This window comes from Clarias gariepinus, chromosome 1 (genome assembly GCF_024256425.1).
Source record: "Clarias gariepinus isolate MV-2021 ecotype Netherlands chromosome 1, CGAR_prim_01v2, whole genome shotgun sequence".
Classification (NCBI taxonomy): domain Eukaryota; kingdom Metazoa; phylum Chordata; class Actinopteri; order Siluriformes; family Clariidae; genus Clarias; species Clarias gariepinus.
The window spans coordinates 22,660,440-22,682,312 of NC_071100.1; the positions used below are offsets into that span (position 1 = coordinate 22,660,440).

The 21,873-nt window shown below is 36.8% G+C and overlaps 1 protein-coding gene across 13 annotated transcripts in view; it reads left to right on the forward strand.

Annotated features, from left to right (window-relative positions):
• Nucleotides 1-21,873, forward strand: part of LOC128517992 (butyrophilin subfamily 1 member A1-like) — a 40,262-nt gene that overhangs the window by 2,434 nt on the left and 15,955 nt on the right. For 5 of the 13 annotated variants that reach the window (XM_053491186.1, XM_053491105.1, XM_053491123.1 and 2 more), the window contains 6 exons: nt 6,487-6,546; nt 8,396-8,746; nt 11,425-11,703; nt 11,990-12,100; nt 16,302-16,328; nt 17,329-17,361. In XM_053491186.1, coding sequence (XP_053347161.1) covers nt 6,487-6,546; nt 8,396-8,746; nt 11,425-11,703; nt 11,990-12,100; nt 16,302-16,328; nt 17,329-17,361 — 861 coding nt within the window. The remainder of the gene's footprint in view (nt 1-6,486; nt 6,547-8,395; nt 8,747-11,424; nt 11,704-11,989; nt 12,101-16,301; nt 16,329-17,328; nt 17,362-21,873) is intronic. The other 8 variants (XM_053491170.1, XM_053491164.1, XM_053491152.1 and 5 more) reach the window with 4 other exon arrangements.

The following is a 21,873-nucleotide window of genomic DNA, read 5'->3' on the forward strand; positions in this document are numbered from 1 at the left end:
CCACATGTATATTTTTATATTGCTTATTTTATAATAAAAATCGTTTCCTATAATTTTTCACCACAAACAATATTTATTTAGTGTAATTTGTGATAAATAATTTATTTGTACATTGACAAACCCCTGCAAAATAAATGTGCCATAAAATAATCATTTTGGGGGATTTGTATTAACCGTTTCGACGGCTGTCACGTGCCGAGGGTTAATTATAATAGTAATAATATATTTGATGATAATAAACCTTTGAATGTATGTCCTAATATAATATTTGATAGATATTACGTGTGTATGTGTTGGGGGTGGGTTTGGGCAATCCGTGGCAGGGGGGCATTTTAGCGCATAACACCTGTTTGTGTCCGCGGTAAAGTAAGTTTTATATTCGCATCTCTGAATTCAATAGCTGCGTAAATAAACCCGCAAATAACATTGTCTTTAAGCTCCATCTGCCTTTAATTATACAAGTTTAAAAGCATAAACACCATTATTCTCTACGGCGCAACGGATGATTTAGGGATCATTGCAAAATGCCGCACAGCAACAAAAAGCGTAGAACGACATTGATCTTCCCTTCTGTTCAGCGCCTAAAGGATCAAAAAGCAACTTTGTTACCACACTGGAAACTAGAAATGCCAGACTAGTACTGCCTGATAAAATAGTAATTTTTAACAAAAATACAGAAACATCAGCATACACATTGGAATAAATGAAATTACATATATAATACCGAATGTTTCCTTATATATTGTTCCTCTGCAATTAACATGCCGACGTTAAACCGTTACTGTTGCACTATGGTTCCACTTTTTTTTTAATGTTATTTTAATTTAATTGTATTAATGATCCATTTCTTTCTGTGTCATTATTTAGTTTCGAGTGTCTGATAAAGAAAATAAAGATTAAATAAATCAATAAAGAAAAGCATACTTTCGTATTATTTTCCACTAATTCCCATACCGTTCATTGCGCCCCACCTGTCATATCTGTATACCCCACTAGTGGGGTGCGCCCCACACTTTGAGAACCACTGCATTAAGCAAATGCAAAAAAATATTGTAGCGATTTACCGCCGGAAGAATCTTGGATAGACGAGTGAGCTTGATTGCTGCCCAATGAAAATTGAAATAGAGCACGGTTAGCACACACCTACTCAACACACAAACATGGCCGAAGCCGCCAACCTAAATAACTTTCCCCAACAGGGTGAACACATAGACCCCCCCCCCCCAAGGCATGATGGTCGTCAACCCCGCCCCGCCTACGCCACACTGCCCTCACCCGAGCTATGACCGTCCCCAGTCACCATGACTCTCTCAGTCTTGGAGGCGTGAAGGCGGTCGGCGCTGACATTGTAACCTCCGGAGTCCTTTTATGAGAAAGGGGGGAGCGCAAACCTTGTCCGGAGGCGGTCCGGCCTCCGCAGAGTTTGATGTTTCGCCGGCGTGTGGCTGGTAAGGAGCAAGACGATCTCGGTGTAGCACAACCGCTCGCGCCCGCCCCGCCAACCGCACCCAGTAGACGACATCGGAGAGCTGAGCAATTACCGTACAGGGGCACCCCCAGTGGGGCATAAGCTTGGCCAAGAGCCCCCTCTTCCTTCCGGAGGAACACACCCATACCTGCTCTCCAGTAGCAAAGTCTCGCCCCCGGCTGAGTATCCACACACATATGCTCCATAGGTGCCCCCACCCAAAAGTCCTGCAGTGGTGCTCGTGAGCGCTGGGTAGGGCCATTCTTTGCCATGCAGAGGTCGCATCGGTGGACAAAGAGTTCACTGTCAGTATGACAATGCTTCGCCCGCGCCCTCCCAGCGGCGGTAGAATAACGACTACGGTTGGCGCTCTAGGTGACGAAGTAACTCGGCTACACGCCAGTTCGGACGGCTGATCACCGCCGGGGAGCCCGGAGGACTGCATGGGGAGAATGTTCTGAGTCGAGGGTTCTACGTCGCAACTGCACACACGCTCTTCAACTCGCTCGCAGTACAGACAACGCGCTTTGCTGCACGGTTGGATAAAGTCAGGATAAAGCGTCGGTGTTAGCGTGTAGTTTTCCCGCTCAGTCTGCTACCGATTGTTTACATGGTGCGACTACCAGAAGTTCCGCCCCCCGGATGTGTGCTACTAACATGTCCGGATTCACCTACCGAGCGCCCCCAGGAGGTTGCTCGGCTCTTTCACCGTGACGTTCCGCTATTATGGGTTCAGCGCGCTCCGCCTTGCGTAGTGCCTCAGAAAGGGAAGCTGGTGCCGCTAACCTGATGTGCACGCGGCAGTCGGAGTCCTTGGAGAAATGCACGATGAGCTAGCTCTTCCTGCTTATCGGGCTCGAACTCTGGATAGCCCCTCGCGGACCGCCAGCTCCTCGCACGCTGCCTCTTTACGGTCACCTGCGCCGAACCAGAAGTGGAGCGACTCTCACAGCTTTGACCAGTGCTGCCGCTCACCAGTCCTGAGGTCTTCCAGCGCCCGCCGCGCTTCGCCTTCTAGCAAGAGTGCTACAATGACCGCGGTTTCCACCGGGGACCAGTCTGTAAAGTCGGCGGCTAGCTCTTCCTGCGCAAAGAATGCGTAGGGTTCGATGGCGCCGTCTAGGAGGGAAGGCTCGCCTCGCCGGCTGACAGCGCACGGAGCTGTAGCTTGCTCTGGCGCTGGGACTCTTGTTGAGTCCGTTCCAGGATCTGTCCCGAGATCCAGTGCCGGAATCTTCATTTCCCTGCTCCGCTTCGGTTGCCCTGGTTTGCTCGCGCTAGCCCCGTCAGAGAGATGCTCTTTCTCCTTCCTTAGTTGCTCTGCTACTCAGCGGCCTGCTTGGATCTTTCGTAGGTCGTCGATAGTGCGCTAGAACTCGTAATTCTCCATCCCACTTCTGAAACCAATGTAACTTTTCCCAACAGGGTAAACACATAGTAACCCCCACGCTCCACGGTATGATGGTCGTCAGCCGCCGCCCCACCTACGCCACAATATGTTAATATGTATTCATCTAAAACAGAAAGTTTACTCTGTTTTAATGTTTGACAGTAAAGATCCTTTTTCCTGAAGTATGTGTAAATATTTGTTTTCAACTGTATGTGTGTATATGTATGTATGAATGAATTAAACAGGTGTTTAAACAAAGACCTTTATCTTAGTAAGGATGCATGGTTGACCCTGTTGCTAGGAATGACGCAGCATTTAAAGGACTGTGATTGGTTAAAAAATAATCTGTAAAGGTCTTAAAATGGCTCTTGGTGAAAATAGAATATATGACAATATAATTAATAGTATAATCATGAATACAGGCTACTTTATGCAAAGTTTCTGTTACAGGTTAAATATCTTAAAGATAATTAAAACAGCCAAATGTTTAAATGTGTCTACTTTGGAAGCAAGCAATTTCCACACAGTAGTTACTATATTTAAGTTTTTACATTTATTTATCATATTAATATTACCACTTATGGTCCACACTCACCTAAAGGATTATTAGGAACACCATACTAAAACGGTGTTTGACCCCCTTTCACCTTTAGAACTGCCTTAATTCTACGTGGCAATGATTCAACAAGGTGCTAAAGGTATTGTTTAGAAATGTTGGCCCATATTGATAGGATAGCATCTTGCAGTTAATAAAGATTTGTGGGATGCACATCCAGGGCACGAAGCTCCTGTTCCACTACATCCCAAAGATGCTCTATTGGGTTGAGATCTGGTGTCTGTGGGGGCCATTTTAGTACAGTAAACTCATTGTCATGTTCAAGAAACCAATTTGAAATGATTCGAGCTTTGTGACATGGTGCATTATCCTGCTGGAAGTAGCCATCTGAGGATGGGTACATGGTGGTCATAAAAGGACAGACATGGTCAGAAACAATGCTCAGGTAGCCCGTGGCATTTAAACGATGCCCAATTGGCACTAACGGACCTACAGTAAAGTGGAAACATCCCCCACACCATTACACCACCACCACCAGCATGGAGTCTTCTGCTGTTATAGCCCATCTGCCTCAAGGTTGTTCGTGTTGAGGCTTCACAAATGCTTTGCTGCATACCTCGGTTGTAACAAGTGGTTATTTCAGTCAAAAATGCTTTTCTATCAGTTTAAATCAGTCAGCCCATTCTCCTCTGACCTCTAGCATCAACAAGGCATTTTCGCCCACAGGACTGCCGCGTACTGGATGTTTTTACCTTTTCACACCATTCTTTGTAAACCCTAGAAATGGTTGTACGTGAAAATCCCAGTAACTGAGCAGATTGTGAAATACACCGGCCCGTCTGGCACCAACAAACATGCCACGCTTAAAATTGCTTAAATCACGTTTCTTTCCCATTCTGACATTCAGTTTGGAGTTCAGGAGATTTTCTTGACCACACCCCTAAATGCATTTAAGCAACTGCCATGTGATTGGTTGATTAGATAATTGCATTAATGAGAAATTGAACTGGTGTTCCTAATAATCCTTTAGGTAAGTGTATTTCTTATTGATGGGAGCAAAATAGCTCAGCTTTGACCAATTTACATGATTATTTATTTGATTGTCTATTTAAGTTGCACTTTTGGGTGTTATGTAGCCAACAATCTGAGAGAGATGTAAGAAAGTAAAAGAATAAGAAAACCAAATTGGATAGAAAAGCAGTGTTTACTTTTAGCTTTACGTTCAGTGTTATAATATAGTATAGAATATTTCTTTGTTACGCTAAACATTTTTAGCAAACTAAAAAATTTTTTTTAATGATTTTTAACTGCTTCTTTTCCTCCATTTAAATTTCTTAATCACCTAATACAGCTGGTGTGACCATGTGATCGTTAGGATATATGTGATGTTAGTAGCAGTTCAAAATAGTTCTTAGACAAATTGTGGCCACTCTTGGCTAAACATGAATGAGATCATGACAGTGATGGTTTATGGTTAAAGAATAGAAAATTGTAAGAATACATCATAATTTGGACTCTTAACCAGAAAGGAGCAGGAACAACCTACATTATGAGTAACTGCTATAATCCACCTATGAATAACAATAGTATGTTGTTTTTGTTTTACAGACTATTTAAAATTTTGATTTCTCCCAAACCCACAACAAACAGTACCAATTTCTGACATACTTTTCTGACACTTTCTCAAATATTTCTTACAATCTTGAGATCGTACGGTTTCAGGATCAAATTCAGGAATTTGAAAAATGGGTCTAAAGCTCTGTATAAAGAGATAAATTCAGAGTTAGTCTTACTAACATTACTATAAGCAACCAGTCGAATGATATTGTTGGTATTGCAGGGTTTAACAAAAGCTTAAATTGGTCCTTTTAAAAACAACACTTCAGTTCTTTGCATTTTGCAAAAAGGGGGCTGTCTTCCAAACAATAAAAACTAGACCAAGAGAAGTTTTGAATTTTGAAACAAAGCATGCTCACTTTCAGCACCTTTATTTATATATAATCATAAATTAAGTGATTCTTTAATTTGTCCTAAAATGGATGTAATTTGCAAAGTGCTAAAACCCCAATTTCGAGAAAAGTTGGGATGTATTTTAAATTTTCATAAATTGAAAGTCTTTTAGTTTTCATATCACATGATCAAATATTTTATTCCTAATAGAACCTAGAGAACACAAATGTTAAAAAAAGGGAACTTTTATTCAGTAATTTATCCTTGACATAACTCAATGAGCCCAGAAATACTTCCAGAAATATGTTGGTAAACACAATCCGCCTTGCCATCTGCAGATGCCAACTAAAGCTCTATCATGCAAAAAGGGAGCTATATGTGAACATGGTCCAGAAGCGCTGTAGCATCCTGTGAGCTAAAGCTTATTTTAATGGAACTGTTTCAAAGTGGAAAATTGTCTATGGTCAGATATGTCCAAATCTGACATTCTTGTTGGAAATGACGGGCTAAAGAAGAGGGAGACCTTCCATCATGTAATCAGCGTTGAGTTCAAAAGTCAACATATCTGATGATATGGGGGGCATAAGTGCATACGGTATGGGTAGCTTGCATGTTTTGGAGGGCACTCTGAATGCTGAAAGATATATAAATGTTTTAGTCTATTTCAGGGATCTCCTTGTGTATTTCAGCAGGACAATGCAAAACCACATACTGCAGCTATTACAATAGCATGCCTTCATAGTAGAAGAATCTGGGTGCTGAATTGGCCTGCCTGCATCCAAATCTTTCACCTATAGCAAACATTTGGCCCATTATTTAATGAAAAATACGTTAGACAACCACAAACTCTCAGCAACTAAAAACCTATATTAGGAAAGAATGGGACCAAATTCCAACACCAAAACTCCAGAAACTCATAATCTCAATGTCCAGACATCCTTAAACTGTTTTGAAAAGAAGAGAAAATGATACACCATGGTAAACATGCCCTCATCCCCAACTTTTTTGAGACCTGTTTCAAATTTATTTATTCAAATAAAAAAAAAATGTCGAAACGTTTCTGGAATTCGGGTGGTATTTATTTGTGAATGACTGAAGCAAGAACAACAAACTTTCTTTCAGGGATGAAGTTTGTTTGTGTGACTCTCCTGGTTTTTTACAGCTTTATGGAATCTCAGTCAGGTATGAACAATTCTCTCTTTGTCTTTGTGTGTGCAGTTGTATGAGAATTCTAAGGTTGTGAAGTTGTATAAGTTAAGTAGAGTATAAAAGTTGTTTTTAAAATATCTGATTGTAAACACAGCAGTTAGGCAGTTGCTCAAAAACCTGTTATTTTGCTTTTAAATAGTCCAGCTACACTCTGCTCATGATTCTAAATTAGTAGCACCTGTTTGAGGTCGTTAGCTGTCAAAAAGACACCTGTGCACCCCACAATCAGCCAAAGTCTAAGCAGATACATGGGGTATCATTGATGCTAAGAATGGTAAAGAATCAGCCCAGAACTACACAGGAGGAGCCATGAAGAGAGCTGGGGCCATCGTTTCCAAGTCTACTATCAGTAATACACTAAGACGTATTTTTTTAATCTTTCATTGCATGGAATATATATATATATATATATATATATATATATATATATATATATATATATATATATATATAATGTGTGTGGATGTATGTGTAAGACTTACAGTGCTAAAACGTGCAGTTTCTTGAATGACTCAAGTCAATGAAGTGGGACCCCAAATTGACCAACTTTACATCAGAAACAAATGTTTTTAGAATGGTACAAAAAAGTGTCATTTGGTCTTAGAAGCCAGATATCAATAGCGGATCAATTCCTGCTCTCTCTGTTTCACCCAAATAAGGATGGGTTCCCTGTTGAGTCTGGTTCCTCTCAAGGTTTCTTCCTACTACCATCTCAGTGAGTTTTTCCTTGCCACTGCTGCTCTCGGCTTGCTCACCAGGGACTATCTGACTATTTAGATTCATACACATTCACATTCCGTACAAACTTAAATAATTTTTTTAAATGTGTAAAGCTGCTTTGCAACAATGACAATTCTTAAAAAGCGCTATACAAATAAAATTGAATTGAATTGAATGGATAATAGGATAATTGTGTGTGTGACCAATATGAGTGATGGCTACAATGTAAGGGATGTCAAACTGCTAAATATCTGCTATGCATCACTTTAGGTAACCATCTAACTGGAATTGTTCTAGTTTAACTTACCACAAGAAATGTAGGAATTGACCCAGAATGACATGTAGGGTATAGAGTTCATTCAAATGTGTTAGCCTATAAATTGTTAGCTATCTTGGCATTTTAGCTAAGCTAAGCGTTCTAGCTTTTGGGGGTTAACTGAGTTAGGTAGGTGTGTTCCAACCAACAGGCTCCGTTTGATTTCCCCGTTTGTTGATAACTTTGTATCAACAAACGTAGGTGTAGGTGGCATGAGCACCTACTGTACCATGTTGGCGACAATTAGAACAGGCACATTAGAGCATCAAAATGACTCTTCAGAAAACGTATGGTGACGTCACTAAAGATTTGTTCAGTTCTTTTTGTACAGTCTATGCTTCTCACGAGTTGCACAAAAAAATTATTTGTTAGTCTTTTAATATCTAAAAAGGCTTCACCACTTGTGGTTTCAAATGAAATTAATCCATAAGAATTTCAGTTGCAATTTTAAGATGCACTTTCAATTACAATTAAACATTAAAATTAATATGTTTTATGTTGATGTTAATAATAAATGTAATACAATTTCATAGTACATTTTTTTTGTTATACAGAAACTTTTTTTGTTTTAAATAAAACAATACACACACTGTAACACATTGGGCCAAAGCAGCCATGGGTGCTTTGCATCAGGAGAAAACTCTCCACCAAATGTCTGAGTGAGGATTTCCTCCTTAAATAGGACCCTAAATGTTTATTTAAATTTTAAATATATATTTTTTCATTTTTCTTATTAACTAGTTATCAACTAATTGTTTCTTTTTAAAAAAAAAAAAAAAAAAACAGATCAGTTAAAGGTGGTTGGCTCAAAAGGTCCTCTTGTTGCTGTAGCTGGCAAAGATCTGGTTCTGCCGTGTTTTATCAAACCCAACATCAGTGCTGTGAACATGACAGTGGAATGGTTCAGACTACATGTAGAGGATTCATTAGTGCATCTCTATAAGGATCATGAAGACCGATATGAAAAGCAGGCTCAGTCCTACAAAAGAAGAACATCACTGTTTAAAGAGGAGCTACAGAAAGGCAACGCTTCGCTCAAACTCTCAGCTGTGCGACTCACTGATGAAGGAGAATATAAGTGTCTCGTTGAGGACAAATCCTGGTATGACGACATCACTGTTCAGATCATGGTTGATGGTAAGATTTATTTTTACTTTTTAGCTTTACTGTATATAATGAATCTTACACTTCAGTAAACCTCTTACTCATTAATTTCAATGGTTTGTACACACACACAAGGCAATTTGCATTGTATAATTGTTTAGTTTTTTGCTTTTTTGTTTTTCTATTTGAGCGGGTTTTAATGATTAAATCTCCGGTTTCCAACCCCGGTGCTAGATACTGTATCTCCACCCGCCCTGGTTTTTGTGTTCTAGCACTTTAATGAAACCCAGGCAGAGTCTTAATTAGATCAAAAAGATGAATCAGGACTGTTGGGAGAAGGTGTAATACTAAAACATACAGGACAGAGCTCCTCAGTATCAAGGCTGAAAGCCTATAGACCAAATGATCCCATACGGGATGCCATATAATGATGTGAATCTAAACATTGCATGGGAAATTAATAAAATGATTTATTAGGTTATTTCTTGATTCACTGATGTAAAACAAAGCCAATAAATGATTTTATGTACAGACAACTTCAATACATATATTTCTTCATTTTAATATCTAAATACAACATTGGATTCAGCATTTGCCCTTTTTACTTAAAAAAAAAAACAAGCCCACTTTACACTTAAGTTGTATAAATCAATCAGCAGTAATAAATCAGTTTGATTCTTCATCCATGTGCAGTTAGACGAAGATTTAGTAGCTGGGGTCTCATGCACATGAAGCATTTTTTTCCTATGTTGTCTGTGGTTTTCAGGCTACACAAGCTGCTTATCACCTAATGTTGTCATTTTCTTAATCATATTTGAGAAAGTTTACAAAACGTTTGTTTTAGATTGGATGATGCAGCATGTGTCAGGGTTTGTTGTGATGGTTATGTGCTAACTTAATTCCAACTTATATAACTCATAATAACTTTATAATAACTTTATAACTCATATTAACATATGACAAATAATCTACACCACAACGTATGTTTAGAACACTATTTCTTTATATTTTCTGATTAATGATGCAGAAATGGGTATTTTTTTATTTTTTTTTTTGGATGATGTGAGGGGATGTAGATGTTAAGAGTTTCTTTGATCAATCATGACGAAAGATAACAAAATCAGTTCAATAACAAACAAAAAAATAAGGCAATTTTGAGGTGTTTAGCTCATCATTTTATGATGAAACTTTACCCGAAAATACATGTTTTGTCTCAACTTCTGACTAATTAGGACATTTCTTGGACTCTTCCAAATTTAAACAAGAACTAATATGATTGTTTTAGACTTTTTAAACAGTTCTGATTTCATACTTGGAGGTTTTAATACCAGCCCAGCTTGTGGAAAGCAGTAGCAAATCTTGCTAACATGGGCCTTCAGTGAGCTCCAAAATGATAAACTCTATGCAAATAATTCACTATTGTACTTTGACTGTAGCATGTTTAAAAGTATGAACTAGGTTTTACAATTTCTGGCTCTGAAAAACAAAGATCCGTCATAATATTAAGACTATTAATTAACTGTAGAATTAAATAATTGATTACTTTTGTTAATTTCTAAATGAGTAGAGATGTATGTTGTTGTAGCATCACTAAGTAAGCTGGTGACAGGATCATAGACGTCCAAGGCTCTCCCATGCCTGCAGGGACTAAAGGCTATCCTGTCCTGTCTGATTTTACAGAAAAGCCAATGCAGCACAAAGCAAAAAAAAAAAAAAAGTTAATGCTGGCCATCAAAGAAAGGCACCAGAACATCCAGTGCACCAAAATCCACTGCACACTGGGCCCAGCAAAAAGCACCCAAAAAAAGCTCTGCCTATGTCCTTGTGCCAAATTCCACAGCACACCCCCAGTGGTCTTAAGGATATGTATGTCTGTCCAGCCAGAATTTGGCACAGCATCACGCAAAACGGTCTGAACAGAATTTATAAACCCTTGGCTTTTTGCCTGACATTAATCCTGCATGATAAAGTCAAAATGTTCAGGAGAAGTGAAGTTATGAGCAGTTATGTGCCAGATTATGTCACAAGCAACAACCATTTTTTTTTTCTCGAAACTAATTTATCACTTTAAATTTTGCTCAAGTGGGCGTGTCTATATTCATGTCACTCAACAGAGCTAATCAATGCATTTACCGTGTGAAAACAGAGTATGTGGAAAAAAAGACACAAAAAAAACAGTAATGCATCTACACGCCACCACAATCCTCAAGACTCAAAAAGAGGAAAGTAGACTATAAAAGCTGAACCTTGAAATATGAATGGACAGATGAATGTATATTTACATGTATATATTTGTAAATGTAATGTGAAATATAGGTTGTTAGAGCAAATGCTAAAATGCTCCCCTGGCACAGACTGAAAAATTTAAAGTTCAAATGCTGATGATGTCGCAACAATCCAGCCAGCTAAGAAAGAAGTAGTGAAGGACATGGTAAAGAATGTTTGAATAAACAGATTTGCGTATATGCTGCTTTTGGCAGACTCCTGAAACTAATGTATGAATTATTATTTTTTTTTATTTATATTTAGTGTCACACTTAATAGTTACATTTTTGATCCCGTTATTAACAGGTTACATCATTAAACTGAAAAAAAGCAGTAGATAATAAAATCTATTGAGCAGGATTAATTGACCTTTTTTTTTTGTTTTTAGTTTAAGACTTAATGTCATTTCATGATATTCAAAACAAGTTTTTCTTTCTTGTATATAGCTCTGGGAAGTCCCCCTGTGATCACGATGGAGAGTTACGATAACTCAGGAGGGGTTAATCTAGTATGTGAGTCCAGAGGCTGGAAACCTGCACCTAATGTTTTGTGGCTGAACAGTGAAGGAGCCCCTTTGCCTGCTGAAGAGACACAGATACACAGAGACACTGAGGTCTTCAGTGTGAAACGCCGCATCACTGTTCATGATTATAGTGATTCCAACAGATTTTACTGCCTACTACAACAAAAACATCACAGGATTGAGGCAGAGATCATCGTTAATAGTAAGTCAAATCAGTAATAGTTTAAAAACTCATAAAATATTAATGATAATTGAAAACATTTAGCTTCAGATTGAAAAATTTTACTGTAGTCATTATAGAAGGGGTAAATAAAGGTAAAACATGAGAATGATCAATGCATTTTTGTATCAGAACATATACAATATTTTTCTTATATCTATTGCTAATATTCATCTGTTTAAGTGCAGTGTTTAAGTGTTTTTTTGCAGATCTGAATGATTTTTGTATGCTTCCTTAAATATCTGTAACAGGTTTGATTTAATTTTAGGTAAAGTCTTTGAGGCTTTGTATTGCAGCAAGTTGGCTGTTGGCATTTCAGTGACAGCATGTCTTATTGCTTTTGGAGTGATGGTTACTACACTTATCTGTTACAAAAAAGGTAATCTTAGCACACTCAAACACATTTACTTCAATTCAGTAAGGATTGTTAATCAGCTGATTATCTGATAATCACTTAAATGACTGGGATCAAATTTTAATTTTACACAAAGGTATCAAGTTCAAGTAGGCTTTATTGTCACTTCAACCATATACAGGTAGTACACAGTGAAACGAAACAACGTTCCTCCAGGACCAAGGTGCCTCATGCAACATAAATTTACAACATAAATTAACAGAAAAACCAAACTAGCTAACTAAGAGGCCTAGTTAGCTGGCTAGCAGAGACAAGACAGATTGACCTAACATAAATTACAACATAAATGAACAAAAACTAACTATCTAGGGAGGACTATCTACAGGAATTTTTATTATTTATTTTTTTTACAGACAACAGACAACAAGTGCACGTGCAAATATGCAAACAAAAGCAACAACAAAGTGACAGTGCGACAAAATACAACGTAACATAATATGGTGTTGAGGAGTTTAAATTGAATTCAATTTTATTTATATAGCGCTTTTAACAATGGTCATTGTCTCAAAGCAGCTTTACAAAAATGAAAGAAATTCATCAAAAATAATAATTAAAAAAAATTAATAAAAAAAATAATAATAAATTGTGTATGTGTGAGAAAAATGTGTCTAGATAATAATGAGATAAATGAATGAAATGTCTCTGATGAGCAAGCCAAGGGTGACGCCGACAGTGGCAAGGAAAAACTCCCTGAGATGGCAATAGGAAGAAACCTTGAGAGGAACCAGACTCAACAGGAAACCCATCCTCATTTGGGTGATAACAGAGAGATGATATAACACGTGTGTTATGCAGCTGAAAGTACAGTACAATATAACAGAAATTCTTTAAATTAACATGAAGTCCAGTTCAACATAGGGATGAGTCAGTAGGTGCAGAGGGCAGATGGGGTCTGGATCACTGGGAGCACAGGAGCAGGATGTGTAGCTCCAACCATAATAAGGCAGAATTCAGCTGGAGCAGGTCCTTCTCTGGATGCCTCAGGATCCTCACAGGGTTGGCCTTTGTCTACTGAAGCTGGTACAATCTCCAGATGCCTCGGGATGGGTAGAAAAGTACAGAACAGATGGAGAGAATTAGCGTAGTTGCCATTCAGGATAGATGTACTGAAGTATGAAGTTATGGGATGAGTTATGCGTATGCTAGATTAAAGAGATGCGTCTTGATTCTACTTTTAAACTGGAAAAACTGTGTCTGAGCCCCGAACACTGCCTGGAAGGCTATTCCAAAGCTTTGCAGATAAATATGAAAAGCCCTTCCCCCTTTTATAGATTTTGAAATTTTGGGAATTACAAGAAGTCTAGAGTTTTGTGATCTTAAGGAGCGTGGTGGATTATAGCGTATCAAAAGACTGGTTAGGTATGTGGGAGCTAAACCATTTAAAGCCTTGTATGTAAGTAATGCTATTTTGTAATTAATTCTAAACTGAACAGGTAGCTAGTGCAGGGATGATAATATTGGGGTTTTATGATCATATTTTCTGGATCTAGTGAGAACCCTGGCGGCTGCATTTTGGACTAACTGTATTATAGCCTAACTTTATGTTTATTGAGGATGCAGGACAACCACCTAGTAATGCATTACATAGTCCAGTCTGGAGGTCATGAATGCATAAACTAGCTTTTCTGGAAAAAGGCTGTTTTTGTGATATTGGAAATATGATTTTCAAAGGACAAGTTACTGTCTAATATTACGCCCAGGTCTTTTACTGTTGAGCTAGTAGTAACAGTACATCCTTCTTAACGCAGGCTGAATTGTGAAAGCTGAAAGGTAGTGGAGAAACTGTAGACATTCCTTAATGTAGCAGTAAAGAAGTTAGTGCAAAAAGTAGTCCAGTAATGAATATTGTGCAAAAGAGCATTTACAGGTTGGTGTGTACGATAGTTTGGTGGTGTAGGTCGGTGTGTTTGCGCTTGTGTTGATTAGTCAGTCCAGTCTCAGTGTTTTGAGGTAGTTGAGTTAAGCGGAGTGATAATGTTTGTGTGTGTGCGTGTGTGTGTTTATCAGTCCAGTCCCTTTTTGTTAAGAAGACGGATAGCTTGTGGAAAAAAAGCTGTTGCACAGGTATCCGAAGTAAATACAAAATACAGTTGAATATATATGAATTAAACTGTGATTAACCACATTTAAAAAAAAAAAACCTGAGTTAAATTTCACTTGCCACACCCAGGCCTGATTTCTGCCAGACCAAATGCCTAGAGAAGATATCGGTGTGTGTGTGTGTACACAAATTTAATATATATATATATATATATATAATATACAATTATGGCAAGCCGTTTAGGAAAATATTCATGAGAGAATTGAATGAAAACTCCATATATATTGATTGAAAAGTCTGAATATATTGAATGGATTCTGAATATATTGAATGAAACTCGATATATATTGAATGAAACTCGATATATATTGAATGGATTCTGAATATATTGAATGAAACTTGATATATATTGAATGAAACTCGATATATATTGAATGGATTCTGAATATATTGAATGAAACTTGATATATATTGAATGGATTCTGAATATATTGAATGAAAAGTCTGAATATATTGAATGAAACATGACGTCATCGAAACACAGCGCCACCTTTAGGAAGGATGAGTGAGTCAGCGAGAAACTTGGTTGCTGCGATTCTGAGAAATGCAGAGATGGTCAACACGTTAGTGAGTGCGTGTACGAGTCCATTTCCTCCTCTTTTCCACGTCAGAGTACTTACACTAGTGTTGTATAAAGTGATGTTTGGTAGCGAGAGTGAAGACGGTTACACTCACTGATTCGTATTCAAGCCAAAAACAAAGGCAATCAAGCCGAAGCAGTTAAGAGTCCAGTTGATGTGCAAACAACAGAAATAGGCATAAGTCGAGCTCGTAGCCATGAACATTCACAGAGGGCGAAATTAATTAGAGCAAGCCACAAAGAAACTGGGTAACAGCCCACTTCACGCCGAAACGCTGGGCTTAAACACAATCCAAATTAACTGGGAAACCCAAACGCAGCTGTGACACATTAGGAAGGGGAAAAGTAATTTCAACTCGTGGCGGGTTTAAACGTATTCAAATGTGGAAATCTGATATTGAGTGCGGCTTACGGCACCACTTTGTGCCGTACACACACTCACTAACGTGATGACCATCTTTTCACTTCTCAGAATCACAGCAACCAAGTTTCTCGCTGACTCACTGATCATTTCTAAAGATGGCACTGTGTTTTGATGACGTCATGTTTTATTCAATATATTCAGAATCCACTTAATATATTCAGACTTTTCATTCAATATATATAGAGTTTTCATTCAATTCACTCATGAATATTTTCCTAAACGGCTTGCCATATACAATATAATTATTTATATATATATATATATATATATATATATATATATATATAGTATATTATATATATATATATATATATATATATATATATATATATATATATAGTATATTATATATATATTGTATCCATCATACCATATGAGTTTTTAGTTGTTGTTTTTTTGTTTTGTTTTTGCAGCAAACCTCAAGTTCTAAGTTTTAGTAACAAACCTTATTTTAGAAGTTTATATATAGTCATATTTAGTACTTAGTGTGAAAATATTTTTATATACCTGATTAACGTTTTTAAATATGTTCTGTATAAAAACATATTTACAAAGGTGATGTGTTGTACTTGTTTATTTTATGTGAATGAGGACTACAAGCGCTTTACTGCTGAAAATTAGGATTGAGTAGAATGCAGAGATCCAATGTTTTTGTGCTATTTTACTGGTTTAAAGACAAATGACAGTTGCTTCCAATACAACAAACAAAAGCACATGGTTGGAAATTTGCACATTATATTGAACTATAATCTGACAATTGATGCATTAATACATGAGAATCATACTTGTATTCTCCAAAGAGGAACCTGTTGAGGATATTTTCTCCTTAATGGTACATACCTGCTATTACGTTGGGCTTGTAGTTATGGTGTTATGTTTGTGATTATGAAAGTAGAATAAATCCTGCAGTCAAGCTGATCACAACCAAGGTTTTCTGCCCGTTTGTTTCTAACTACACTTACATGGGTGCAGGGTTTAAGAGCACACCCCTCCCTCCCTGACCCCACCAGACAAGGGAGGGCAACATTTATTAAAACAATTAACTTTTTTTTTTTTCTAGAGCTTCAAAAACAGAAGCAAAGGGCAGGTAAGAATTAACTTTTTGTTCTTTTACATTTAGGCATTTGGCAGACACTTTTATTTAGTTCGACTTACAAAAGTGCATAAGCTTCGGTCATTGGATAGATCCAATGATAGACCACTGGGTTACTAACTTAGTATATCATCAGTCAAAACCTGTTGGAGTTTTTTTTTATGTCAATGTTTTTTTCTTCTTTTTTTTCAATTACGGTTATTTACAGAATTCTTTTAAAATCATATCCTTTTAATAACTGTGGTAAAGTTAACAAATCATAGGTAATCATAAAGGTAACTTTGATCTTGTTAAACTGTTTATGCCGCTTTAACATAGCAATACAATTTAACACGGTGAAGGATTAAATAAATGTTACAGAATTATGGGTAGCTCAGACTTTGACATTAGGATGTAAAGAGGAAAGAGGTTTAAGGAGTGAAATAAAAGTCAGCAGAAACTGTGGGGCATGGGAAAAATGCAATGTGTCTGAGACCAGATTTAACTTATTCCACTGTGATGGGCACATCAGGGTAAGAAGGGAGATGGATAAAATAATGCATCCATCATGCCTGGTGCCTACTATACATGCCTATGGAGGGCAGGGTTTAAAAAATAGCTCAGCTGATTACTCTAACATACTGAATGTAACATGCTCTTTCCTGATGACATGAGGTTCATCAGGCTCTAATTGTAAAAGTGTATTTCATATGGTTCACAAAACATAATTTTCATACATAGATTTGCCCACCACAGAGTCCAGACCTTAAACCCATTGAGAATTTTGCATTAAATTACTTGTTTTCTATGATTCATAACAGAGCTGTAACATCAAGTTTAACTTTAAAGTATGCTTAATCTTTTAACAACTTTATAACACAATTACATTTCATAACTGCACAAAAAATATACATTCTGATGTGTTGTCAATTTCCCTTATTATTATATTATACTGTAGCACTTTTATTTATCTAAAATTTGCAGAAAATATTCAAAACTATTTCCTCTATTTCAGCTTTAGAGCTTCAAGAGGGGATGCAAAAAACAGGTGAGAATTATGTTTATTCTTTTAAAATCATATAAGTCACAATGTAACAAAATTTGGCCTTTTTCTTGTCTTTGTGCTAAATGTTATTTCCTAATTGTAATTTGCATAAAAAAGTTTAAAAAAAAATAATAATAAAAAAAAAATAAAACATTTTTGGGTTTGTGACTTGTGTTGTTATTATTATTATTATTATTATTATTATTATTATTATTATTATATATTTTATTAAACTCAGTTAATTTTTGTTTCAAAAACTGAATTGGATAGATAAATGAACAAGTGCTAGTGTTTGGCTAAATTTCGTTATAGATGGCATCTAGAGGCTGTAAGCATCCGGCAGGATGCTAATAGAAAATAATTACTGATCAAATGTAATCAAAAAGGTAACTGGAAGTTTGTTACATTTTTTATGCCTCTTACCTTATACACTATATAACTATTATAACTGACAATATAAATTATCGGCAGCTCTGGTCAGAATACCAGACTTGAAAACAGGAAGTGAATAGAAAGGACGTGTATGGAGTCAAATCAGTCAACAGAACGTGACAATGTACTATAGATTTTATTTTAAATTTGACACCTTTCATTTTTTTTTTACTATCATGTTTAGTTATTTTAAGAAATTTAAAATAACTAAAGTTATTTAACTAAAGTTTAGTTATTTTTAAGAAATTTATTTTTTTTAACCAGAATTTTCATTACATGAATTTCAGTTTTTTTTTCCCCCAGAACCAATATATTTCAAAATCTTAAGATTCACACTGGCAACATTCAGTAATCACATTTACACATTTTTTTTCAACCAATACATATTCATGTTCAGCTGATTCTGATTTCACTCCATAGATGGCTTAGTAAGATAAACAGAGATATAAACACATCAGTCACTATACATTATGTATGTATGTATGTATGTATGTATGTACGTAGTGATTTTTTAAAATTAAAAATATGTTAACACAGTTTCTTTTGGAAAAGGAAAAAATGCACAATATTTTCAGCAAACAAATTGAACAAGGATAAAAAATAAATAAATAAAAACAATATTGTCGTACTGTGCAAAAGTTTGGGCACCCTACACAATCAGTACTTAGTAACACCCCCTCTAGCAGATATTACAACTTGCAAATGCTTTTTATAGCTAGATAAAAGTCTTTCAAATCTTGTTTGTTTTCTCCCATTCTTCCTTCTAGTTCTGTACTATTTTTGGTTGTCTTGCTACAGCTCTTTTAAGATCTACCCACAAATTTTTACTGATTTTTAAATCAGGGGACTGTGTTGACCATTCCAAGACCTTCAGCTTGAGTCTTTTGAGGTATTTCATAGTGGATTTCGAAGTATGTTTAGGGTCATTGTCATGTTGTAGAAACCATCCTGATTTCAGCTTCAGCTTTTTTACAGATGGTGTGATGTTTCCTTCCAGAATTTGCTGTTATTTAGTGGATTCCATTCTTCCCTCCACCTGTGCAATGTTTCATTGGCTGCAACACAACCCAAAGCATGATCGATCCACCCCCATGCTTAATAGTTGGCAAGGTGTTCTTTTCATGAAATGCTGCTCCTTTTTTCTCTAAACATATCTTTGCTGATTGTGGCCTAAGTTCATCGTCCTTGGTGGTATGCTGACATTACCCTGAATACCGTGGCTTTTGATACATTACAAAGACTTGGTCACAGATGCGCCAGCAAGATGTGTGCCAACAATTTGTCCTCTTTTGAACTCCGATATGTCACCTGTAATGTTGTGTGCATTGCAATATTTTAAGCAAAACTGTGCTATTACTTCTTATTTGTCTTTCGGCTGTTCCCTTTCAGGGGTCGCCACAGCGAATCATCTGCCTCCATCTAACCCTATCCTCTGCATCCTCAACGAACTTCATGTTCTCTCTCACTGCATCCATCTACCGATATATTCACAATCTCTCCTCTGACCGTGTCTAAATCACCTCAATCTGGCCTCTCTGACTTTATCTTCAAAACATCTAACAAGGGTTGTCCCCCTAATGAACTCATTCTTGATCCTATGGATCCTTGTCACTCCCAAAGAGAACATAAACATCTTCAGCTCTGCTACCTCTAGCTTTGCCTGCTGTCTTTCCTTTAGTGGCACTGTCTCTAAACCATAGAGCATCGCCGGTCTCACACCTTTCCTTTCATTCTTGTTGATACTCTTTTATTGCACAACACACCTGACCCTTTTCTCCACCCATTCCAACCTGCCTGTACCCGCCTCTTCACCTCATTTCCACACTCTCCATTGCTTTGGACCATTGACCCTAAGTACTTAAAGTCCTGCACCCTCTTTACCTCTTTACCTCTTTAGGCTCCCTGTAGCCTTACCGTTCCACGTGGGACCCTCTTTATTCACACACATGTATTCCATCTTGCTGCGGCTAATCTTCATTCCTCTGCTTTCCAGAGCGTCCAAATTTTCCTCCACCTGTTCCCTGCTCTCACTACAAAGCTCGTCATTTCCAAACATCATAGTCCATGGAGACTTCTGTCTTACCTCATCTGTCATCCTGTCCATCACCAAAGCAAACAAAAAGTGGCTTAGAGGGACTTAAAGTGGCCTTGATGCAGACCCACCTCACCACTGTCTTACAGCTCTTATACATGTCCTGCATCACTCTAACATACTTCTCTGCCACTGCAGACTTTCTTATACAACACCACAACTCCTCTCTTGCCACCGGGGCTATTACTTTGCTAATTAAACCTTCACACTCTGCACATTTCACCAGTAAAAGCAATCAATGAAGATTCACCACCAGGCTGATCAAATTTAGCCATGAAACCTCCAACACTAAATTCAGTTTCATTGTCCAACCACTGTACACACACACACACACACACACACACAAACACACTCTCTCTCTCTCCCTCTACATATACATAAATTACATATTTTCTATGACTCATAACTGAGCTGTAATGTTCACTGTTTAACTTTGTAAAGTGTACTTTTATTTAACAAATACATGACGTATATTATAGTAGCTATAAACTGTCTAAATAATTTTGACAGTTAGAGGTCGAAGGTCACATATGAAAGGTTTATATTAAGAGTGACACATTTTCATTTTGACAGGTTAAGGTCAAAGGTCACATTAAATGGCCATTAAGAGTAGTTGTCTCTTAATTGTTTATACAGGTTTAGGTTAAAAGTCCATTAAGAATGATATTCTAGGTTTTTAAAAATCTCACACACATATGCACAATCAAAACTTTCTTTTACAAACATAAGAAAATACTAATTACTGTGAGGATAACTTGCACACTATCAAAACTACCTAAACTTTTTATTTTCTTAGATGCCCAATACAAAATTAATTAATGTCAGGATAAACTAACGGATGTAAGGGAATAAAAATATTCACAGATCAATGAATATGCAGACATAAATAAGCAAATTCCTGTATGTTGATGGCGCGTGTAACAATTCCTTATTCAACATTTGTTCCTGTGGTTAAACATTATACAATCAATGCAAATACGGTGAAGGAAATTTTTACCTTATTCCATTTTACAAAATCCACTTTTTTAGAGATACTGTAGTAAATAGACCAACCACAAAAACAGCTATATAATAATACATACAGTTCAATTTGCATTGTTTATTTTATGTTGAACTTGCCAATATTCCCAAGGAGGGGGAAAAGGACTCAAGTGCTTCAGATGACATATTACATATATTTTGCTTTTTTTTCTATAAATATACTGTCAGTCGTTCTTTGAGTGCAAAAACCGTCTCACATTTTTTGTGACTTTCTGTTAGGTGTGAACAATGTTGAACATGGCGATAATACGGAGAGGTCTTTTTAATCCAGAAAACTATGCAGCTGATGGAGGAAAGGGCTTAACAACGCATTGGATTATTTTTGTCATCAAATGTATGTCTTAAATGAAACCTTTTATCTTGCAGATATTCTCTAGATGTTCACCTGCAGATTTTTATTGTTGCACAATAATCTTGAATTCTTGACATAGGCATCATGGATTTGTCACAGCAATTATACATATATATATACATACAGTGTGTACAAACCCGATTCCAAAAAAGGGACACTGTACAAACTGTGAATAAAAACAAAATGCAAAAAGTTTAAGTTCAGCAAAGTTTAAAATTTTAATATTTTTATCCAGAATACAACATAGATGACATTTCAAATGTTTAAACTGAGAAAATATATCATTTTCAGGGAAAAATAAGGTGATTTTAAATTTCATGTTATTAACACATCTTAAAAGTGTTAAAATCTTATGGCCCATGTTGTGATTTCCATGGGGGGAATTAGTGATCCTCTGCCCATCTTGACTTCTGAGAGACACTGCCACTCTGAGAGGCTCTTTTTATACTTAATTATGTTGCCAATTGACCTAATAAGTTGCAAATCGGTTCTCCAGCCGATTCTTATATGTACATTTAACTTTTCCTGCCTCTCATGAAATCCAAAATGAGCCAATATTTGGCATGACATTTTAAATTTTAAAAATATTGAAATTTAA